This window comes from Lathyrus oleraceus, chromosome 2, assembly GCF_024323335.1.
Source record: "Lathyrus oleraceus cultivar Zhongwan6 chromosome 2, CAAS_Psat_ZW6_1.0, whole genome shotgun sequence".
Classification (NCBI taxonomy): Eukaryota; Viridiplantae; Streptophyta; class Magnoliopsida; order Fabales; family Fabaceae; genus Lathyrus; species Lathyrus oleraceus.
The window spans coordinates 3,585,089-3,593,864 of record NC_066580.1 but is presented as its reverse complement, the minus strand read 5'-3'; the positions used below and the strand labels follow the sequence as shown (position 1 = coordinate 3,593,864).

Sequence of the window (8,776 nt, the reverse complement as noted above, 5' to 3'; positions counted from 1 at the left end):
ATTCAATCCTAATCAGTCTCTCTCATCAGGTATGCCTTTGTTCCTACTACTTTACGCCTCGAATTTGAATATTGTGAATATATGAGGTAACATCTGGTTTTGCCCACGGGTTTATATTTGTGTATGAATATGTATAACAATATCTTGAATGTTTTAATCATTTTCGTTTATGAGTTGGATACCACAGGGTTTCGGATCATAGAGATCGAACTGTTATCAAGGAGGAATCCAAAACCCGCAGGCCTTCGCTAGCCGCTTCGCTAGGCGAACCTGTAGCGAAGCTTCGCTAAGCCTTCGCTAGGCGAAGCAGTCGCGAACGTGACAGTATCTGGTTTTTGTTCTGTTTTGTTCTAACCTATCTTTGGCGTTGCCATGCCATTGTTTTCCCGGGATCTCATCTTGTTTGTCTAACCTTTTTGTCGAGTTTTCGTGAGGACTCATATACTCTTTCAGGGATACCATTCGGAGGTTTATTCTGACTACTCGTATTGACTGATTTTCTTTGATGGTCTAGCTGGAGAGATCTCAGGGTTTCTTGCCCCTTTAACTGCTATAGCTTCGGATCTTTATCCGTGTGGTAATCTTTTCCCTTTCTCGTACTTTATCGCTTTCTTAGCTGGAAGACCTCGATAGGAGGCAATGTTTGAGCCCCTTGGTGGCATTTTACTTTGAGATACATGTTTTGTGTTTTGTATTCGTATCCCCACAGGTAGCGCGGTTCCTTCGTCAAGGACTGCCTGTTTGCCCTCGAGCATCCCAAACCCTAAAAACCATAATACACGTTTACTCCTTCTACCACAGGCGAGTAAGTCTCCAAAGGTCGAGCATCCGGTAGATTGCGTAGTGACGTTGTTCGTCCAAAACCCAATCCATAACCCCGTAGTTAGCCGAACTACGGCTTGCTCTGATTCTCATTCCAGATGAGATACGTAGGCATAAGACGCGATGTCTTAGCGAGCACACATCCCCCCAACCCATAGGTCAGCCGAGCTACGAAGACTCTGATTCTCATATTCAGATGAGATACGTATGCAGTGGATGCGACATCCACGCGAGTCATTTTCATTTAACCCTTTTTTTTTTGGTAAACAGCACAAGATAAACTCACACCCTTTAGACAAGAACTACAAAAGTGGATCCCGTAGAGTACTACGGATGCGTAGGGGTGCTAATACCTTCCCTTCGCATAACCGACTCCCGAACCCAAGATTTGGTTGCGAGACCTTGTCTTTTCCTTTCCTCTTTTCAGGTTTACTTCGAGCGTTTCCTTTCCCTCCTTTGGGATGAATAACGCACGGTGGCGACTCTTCTGTCATTTTCTTTCGCCGGTTGTTTTTTCGCACACTGTATTTTTCAAGTTGCGACAGGGTGTATAGGGTGTAATGACCTCATGCTCTATACCTTCCTCATTGCAAAATCTTGCAAATTCTCTAGAGGTGTATTCACTTTCGCCGCCAGTTCTCAATTTCTTTAACTTGTATTCACTTTGATTCTCGACATGCAACTTAAACTTATTGAACTGTATGAATACATCACTCTTCCTTTCAACAAGGTAAATCCACATATAACTGGTTAATTCATCCATGGAAGTTAGGAAATATTAATTACCTCCATTCGAACTTACTGCAAATGGTCCACACACATCAGAGTGAACAAGCTCCAACTTTTCTCTCGACTTCATGGACAAGTCATGTTTGAATGCTTTTCTAGCCTGCTTTACTTTGCTTTGCAACATTCCTCACACACCTGACTTGGTTCCTTCACTTGAGCTGAGCCATATACCATCTTCTTCTGGTTGAGCATACCCATACCTTTGAAGTTTGGGTGTCCATACATGTGATGCCATAGCCAGTTCTTGTTTTCAACAACAGTCGAAGCAAGATGATGGTCAACCATGCTTATCTCTACTTTGAAAGTTTTGTCATCTGCCAATAGTGCCTTCATGATCATCATGCATTCACTATTATACAGCTTCATCATATTTTCTTCCAACTTCATGTTATATCCTTTGGCAAGTAATTGACTTATGCTTATCAAATTACTTGTCATCGAAGGTACATACAATACGTAAGTAATACTAGCCCTATTACCATCTTTGCTCACCACAACTATGTTTCCTTTTCCACTTGATGTTCCATGTATGCCATCTGCAAACCTGATCACTTTCTTGACAAATTCTTCTAACTTGGTGAACTAGTTTTTATTACCCGTCATGTGCTTAGTTCATCATGAATCCAGGTACCTCGTATTGGTTTGTTCACCATTTGATTGAGTATTCGCCATGAGTAGCATATCATTCGAGTCACTGCCTCCAGCATGTGCATCTTGCACTTTATCATTATATTTTGCTCTTGACTCCTTCTTTCTTCGACAATCTTGAGCATAGCAACGAAATCCTTGTGACTTGTAACATTGCACCTCTTTCATGTCAACTTTCTTCCTCGAATACTTGTTGCACATGAATTTCTTGGTTGAATCAGAGTGATTCTTTAAATTCTTGCTTGAATTCTCATCATTAATAAGATTCTTTCTCTGCTCGGCCTTTTCTTTTCTAGACTATTTGGTGAATCTTGCTTGTAATGCATGTTCCATAACCTTTTCCCTTTTTGAGTTCATTTGCTTAAGTATCATCTCATGAGCTTCTAATGAAGCTTCAAGTTAATCTAACTTCATTTCCGTTAGGTTTTTGGACTCTTCAATAGACACTATAATGTAATCAAAATTTGTAGTCATAAATCTCAACATTTTCTCAATCTTCTACAAATCATTGATCGATTCACCACACGCCTTCATCTGGTTCGTGAGTAACACTAATCTTGAGAAGAAATCAGCAACTGATTCATTTTCTTTCATCTATGTCATCTCAAACTGCTTTCTCAGCGTCTGCAACTTCACCCTCTTCATTTTTTCATCTCCGTCGTACAAGTTCTTCAACTTGTCCCACGGTCCTTTGGACGTTTCTTCTTCAATGATCTTCTCAAGCGCGTTAGGATCCACACATTGATGAATCAAGAAAAGAGCATTACCATCTTTCTTTCTTTGTTACTTGTGCGTAGCCTTTTGAATATCATTTGTATTCGCTTCCAATGCAGGAACTCCATCACTCACGATTTCATTCATTTGCGCAATCCACCTATCGTAATTCTCGCATTGAAAACCACGAGATTTGTTGGAAATTATGTTGATGTTGTGTTATCGTTTTCCATTACAAATTTTCTCTGAATCGCAGTCGGACTTGTTGGTACCTATTTGTTGGAACAATTAGGATTTTTCAAAAAGAACGAAGAAGAAGAAGAAGAAAAAAAAAGAAACAAGAGAGAAAAAACTATATCGTAAAAAGAGAATTTTATTAATGTGAAAAATTATTATATCATTTGTATATATAGGCAACCAAATACACAATTCACTAGCTGATGTATTCAACTTTGTCGAATACATATTTACAAACTCCGACACTTACCTATTATATTCGACTCTATCGAATACAACTATGTCGAATATATTTTACCTACTAAACAATGAATTATTAACTTCTAACAAATATCAAATATAAAAAATATTTTTTTATTGATTTCGTAAACTAACATATAAAAAAATCATCAATACACTACACCAAACAAGACCTTAGACAGCGCTTTTTTTAGCCTTAGACAGCGCTTTAAAGCGCTGTCTAAGCCTCCGCTGCTAAAGGTTTAGACAGCGCTTGTTTAAATCTTAAAAGCGCTGTCTAAGCCCCCCCCCCCCCCCCTTAGACAGCGCTTTGGCCAAAAGCGCTTTCTAAGACCCTCCTATTTTAATTTTTTTAGGTATACCTTAGACAGCGCTTTTGGCAAAAGCGCTGTCTAAAGGGGGGGGGGGCTTAGACAGCGCTTTTCAAAAAGCGCTGTCTAAGCCCCCCTATTTTAATTTTTTTAGGTATACCTTAGACAGCGCTTTTGTAAAAAGCGCTGTCTAAGGGGGGGATTAGAAAGCGCTTTAGGCAAAAGCGCTGTCTAAGCCCCCCCCCCCCCCCTTAGACAGCGCTTTTGCCTAAAGCGCTTTCTAATCCCCCCCTTAGACAGCGCTTTTTACAAAAGCGCTGTCTAATGTATACGAAAATTTTTGAAGCTTTTGTTTTAAACCACATTTTTTCCAGGTTTATAAACCAGAATTTCTACCTGTTTTCAACCAGATTTTGACAGACAATTATCACATTTTATATATGCCATTTTGGTCTTTTTTCTACCAATTTTTGGCTAACAAATATATATATATATATATATATACCAATTCAAACCAATTTTGCCTTAAATGTATCAAAATATATACAAATTTATGTACACATTTACAAGTCATAACATATACTACAAACCATATCAATTTTAGTCTAGGCCTATAAGACTTCAGGATTATTGCAATACTAGTACTAGCACAATTGATTCAAACAATCACAAAGAAAATTAACATGAAAAAGTTTGTACAAACACATACAATAAGCAAGTTTATCTCACAATTTGAAACAATGAAAGATAGGTAGAGAAATCAAAGGGAAACTCACACTGCACCACCTCCCGCTGGACCGATTGCTTTGAATATTGACATTATAGTCATAGCAATGCCATTAGCTGCCCCTCTTTGATGTTGTTCCTGTTTTCCATTTACGCCACAATTTCCTCAAAATATAATATCAACTTTCAAAAAGAAATAAAAGCTTAGAATTAAAGAAAAAAAATTACCACGGCTCTATTTTGCATAATAAATAAACCAGTGATTATCGTCATCTGAAATTGAGAAAAAAATACTATTAGATAAGCTTGTAATACATACAGATGTTTGTTTGAAACGTGATCACTCATGATCGGTTAAATAAACAAAAAGATAAACTTACACTTAGAACATTCTTCAGAAGAGAAGCAATATTAATAACTAGGTATAGCGTAATGCCAGAAAGCATTGCTATGAAGGGGTAACTTTGCAACAGAGGTATTGATAAAACCTACATAAGGTAACAAGACATTTTTAGAACAAGAACCAATGTAATGCTGAGTTGCATTAGTTTCTACGAATGGAAAAAAACTTACTGCGGAGATGCGAGCAAATTTTATAGGTCCGAAAGCTCTTTCCAATGAAGGGTAGAGGAAAAGCTGGAAGGAAAAAAAAAGTAACTATAACATACCTCTACCATTTGTATATGTTTTTCAAACTTTTTCTTCTCTGCAATGTAATCCTGTGCTGCAATCTATGTGGTAATTGAATTAACCAACAAGAATTCATACAACAGAACTATAGAATTTTCAACAATAGAATACTTAGTCTCATCCAAAACCTGCAAGTGGTTTAGTCTCTCTTGTAAACCTTGTATCACAATGCAAGCTTTCTTCTCAGCATTTGTAATTGACTCATTTTCATTTCTCAACACAGACAACTATAAGAAGAAACAAACAAGTAAATGCTGTCATGAAGTTCTCAATTGATTCAATTGCTGAAGCGCAAGTTATTATGTGATAAACTACTTGTTTTTCAGATTCTTCCTTGAAACTTCGAAATCTTTCTCTAGCGAAACTCGCTCGCTTCTTCCACTCGTCACGCTCTGACCGAAGTTCGGAATTCTCTTTCCTAACATTAACAACCGAAAGCAAATACTAAGTTTGATGTTTTTATACAAGCAACAAGACATACTAAACATACAGAACAAATTAAAAAAAATACCTAGACTTTACTAGTTCATCTTCAAGGTGTTTCTCCCATTGAGTTTTATGCACTTGTGGTTCCTTAGTAGTAGTAACTGAGAGATTGGAGTTGTAAATAATACAACACAATTAAGAAATTTTAGAAAATATTTTGAATTAAGGACAAGTATTAAAAGAAAGATGAAGGAACCAGGATGAAGCTCCAAATAGAGTGGCCTAGGTGAATGAATATTCTCTTTCTCTTCATTTGAATTCTTGAGCAATTCAACCTACAAAGAAAGAGTTAAAATATATTCAAATTCAGTAGCGACGCACTGTAGTTTTTATTATAGTTTGAGAATGGAAATGAAATATTGATGTTGGCATGAAGGAGTAAAGTTACGTTTCCAGTAGGTGTTTCTGGTTGAGCTGAATTGACATCTCCTGCAATGCAATTATATTTATGCCATCTCCAGTTGGTAATCAAACACTTTGTAGAGCTGAAATGTTAATGAAAGTTTAACAGATATATGTAATAATGAAAACATTAGTAATAATAAGTAAGAAACAGTAACTAACTAACCAGTATCTGACAGATTTGCATCGTGAACATTTGGTGGTACTTGGTCTACCACATTGTTCACACCCAACATCTAGATGCTATTGTACAAAATATTCAGAACCTTAATTTACAAACTAAATAATTTTGTATGACCACGCTCAAAAAACCAATGCTAAAAAAACATTGACATTAACACTAATATAGCTTACCATGGTACTCTATATCGCGATAAGAGTGCTTCCGGCTTCCAATTTCAGACTCGCAAGTGAATAAGAGTGCTTCCAGCTTCCAATTTCAGACACACGCAAGTTCCGCGACCAACAATGCAAAGGACTAATAATTATCTTTTTTCAAGGTCAGTATTCTTCTGCATTTCAGATTAGTGAGCAAAACATAACTTCGTGGTAGACTAAAACACCGTCAGTATTCTCCTGCATTTCAGATTAATGAGCAAAGCATAACTTCGTGGTACACCAAAACACGTCATTGATATCATTGTGCATTTTCCAATATCTCGTCTTCATGGTTGCCAATATCATCTGCAGGCTAATAAGAGAAATACACAAATAACGCAGTTACCAAAATGTAATCATAATGAAAATGTCATACACATCCAACACCAATGCTTACCTGCCATATTTCCAATAGCTGCCAAAACAGATAACCAACAATCATAACCAAGCAAAACAGCTTCCCTGCCCACACTCCACATACGAGATATCTAAAGAAAAGAGAAAATCAGCAATGGTAAAAATAGCACCTCATTCACCTACTACTTGTTTTACTGGCCTATCAACAACTCTCTACTACATGTTGTCATTGTGTCCAAATTGAACCTATGATGTTTAGAGTGTACCGTGAGAGACGCTCTAATAGATTTTGATTGGAACACTTCAAAGCACGGTCATACACAATTTCAGTCCTTTTGGCAACATCGTTCCAATCGTAGAGCTCCCTCATCTACAGAGAACACGTAAACAAAAAAGAACTAGTTTACCCACCAAATGTGTTAGAAAAGAAGATTTGAACAATAAACTCACTCGATTATGCATATCTTGTGGATCAATTTTTGGCCAATGAAATCTGCAGTTTGTACCAATGTCTTCAAACTGTCATCCTACCATGAAATCCAAGTTGTTCAACTAAGTAGTTAATGAAACAAACCTGTTACATAGACAGATGGTACAATAATATTCCCACCAAGCTTAACTCTTCCACTTTCATCTTCCAAAACAAGATAATCATCTTTGTCCACAAAGTTATGCGGCTTGACAAGCGGGACAACCGATCTCTGCACATCATTAGCAAAGAAACTCAGCACTGTGCCATACCATTGTCCTATTTTTTACTTACAAAACCCACTATTGCCAATCGCAGAAAATAGCAATTTGTTCAATTACTCACTACGAAAACTGATATAGCGCCCAATGTAACTAATATTTGGAAACATTTAGTACCAAACAGCTTATCACAGAACAGCAGTGATTTGTTCAACTCCCACAACATTATAGTCGTTGCTACTCAACAACCCTAAAAAACAAAATTTACATAAAAACAACAACCACACCCCTCCAACAAAAAAAAAATAGAAACCCGGAACCACAGTACCTCTTTAGAATACTCATCAAGTATGCAAGGTTTCAATTTCATGTTTTTAAACAGTGTCCCAACAACAACACACTCCTTGCCCTCTTCCAGTCCCAACACCGTGCACACTGTCCGAATCACCAGAAACTCAATCAATTAACAAAATTTCAAGTAATCAAACATAAAAAGTTATCAAATTTAAAAGTCAGTATTGATTTAAAGCAAAACCCTAAGTTGATAAAAATATAGAAAATAAAAAGTACGAACCAGGAGAATTAGGTTTCCATTGGGAAACAAGGGAATACAAGAGAGTTCTCATCAAGCGAAGACGAGCGAAGTAAATTTGACTGTATTGCTGTCCACGATACATCTCTTTCCCAATTTCGAACGTTTCATCCTGCACCAAAATCGAATTAGCGTATTTTCACAGTTCACAACACAAAGACGATGAGAGAGAGGGGAAGCACTGAACCAGAGATTCATAGGAGCATTGCACTCTCTCCATTGTCATGGCTTGGCGGGAAAAGTGTATTCGTGTTCGCTGTTATGGTTTTCGCTGATAGGGTTTCAACGTTCGCAGGAGGGAAAACAAAAGAACAGAGAACGAAAATTGAAATGGAGTCTGAAATTTTATTTTAATTAGACCTTAGACAGCTCTTTTGTGGAAAGCGCTTTCTAAGGTATGCCTTAGACATTTCTAAACCCCCCTAGACAGCGCTTTTGGTTTTAATTTTTTTTTTAATTTAAAGACTTTAGACAGCGCTTTATCAAAAGCGCTGACTAAGGTCTATATTTAAAAGCGCTTTTAGAAAGCGCTGTCTAAGACCCCCCCTTAGACAGCGCTTTCATTATTTTTTTGGAACATTTTCCGCGTTTTATTTTAATTTTAACCTTAGACAGCGCTTTTAAAAGAAAGCGCTGTCTAAGATGCGCTGTTAAAAGTCATTTTTGGCGTAGTGATATCAACCTATGATACATA

General features: G+C 37.2%; 4 protein-coding genes across 4 annotated transcripts; all 4 read right to left on the bottom strand.

Annotated features, from left to right (window-relative positions):
* Positions 1-1,716: 1,716 nt before the first annotated feature.
* LOC127121001 (uncharacterized) lies at positions 1,717-2,460 on the bottom strand. Its single transcript, XM_051051620.1, has 2 exons — positions 2,243-2,460; positions 1,717-2,155 (listed from the first exon to the last, which is right to left on the bottom strand). The coding sequence occupies exons 1-2, from the start codon at positions 2,458-2,460 to the stop codon at positions 1,717-1,719; spliced, it is 657 nt and encodes a 218-aa protein (XP_050907577.1).
* A 2,073-nt stretch (positions 2,461-4,533) lies between these two features.
* On the bottom strand, positions 4,534-5,164 carry LOC127121000 (probable peptide/nitrate transporter At3g43790). The gene is made up of 5 exons (XM_051051619.1): positions 5,156-5,164; positions 5,061-5,123; positions 4,868-4,975; positions 4,716-4,760; positions 4,534-4,626 (listed from the first exon to the last, which is right to left on the bottom strand). Exons 1-5 carry the CDS (start codon positions 5,162-5,164, stop codon positions 4,534-4,536), a joined length of 318 nt encoding a protein of 105 aa, XP_050907576.1.
* Positions 5,165-5,349: 185 nt separating this feature from the next.
* Positions 5,350-6,422, bottom strand: LOC127120999 (uncharacterized). Its single transcript, XM_051051618.1, has 6 exons — positions 6,393-6,422; positions 6,232-6,308; positions 6,052-6,148; positions 5,860-5,938; positions 5,689-5,764; positions 5,350-5,595 (listed from the first exon to the last, which is right to left on the bottom strand). The coding sequence occupies exons 1-6, from the start codon at positions 6,420-6,422 to the stop codon at positions 5,385-5,387; spliced, it is 570 nt and encodes a 189-aa protein (XP_050907575.1). The 3' UTR covers positions 5,350-5,384.
* A 280-nt stretch (positions 6,423-6,702) lies between these two features.
* LOC127120997 (DNA polymerase delta small subunit) lies at positions 6,703-8,320 on the bottom strand. The gene is made up of 8 exons (XM_051051617.1): positions 8,270-8,320; positions 8,065-8,194; positions 7,819-7,925; positions 7,375-7,501; positions 7,251-7,264; positions 7,067-7,170; positions 6,841-6,931; positions 6,703-6,756 (listed from the first exon to the last, which is right to left on the bottom strand). Exons 1-8 carry the CDS (start codon positions 8,306-8,308, stop codon positions 6,703-6,705), a joined length of 666 nt encoding a protein of 221 aa, XP_050907574.1. The 5' UTR covers positions 8,309-8,320.
* Positions 8,321-8,776: the final 456 nt, after the last annotated feature.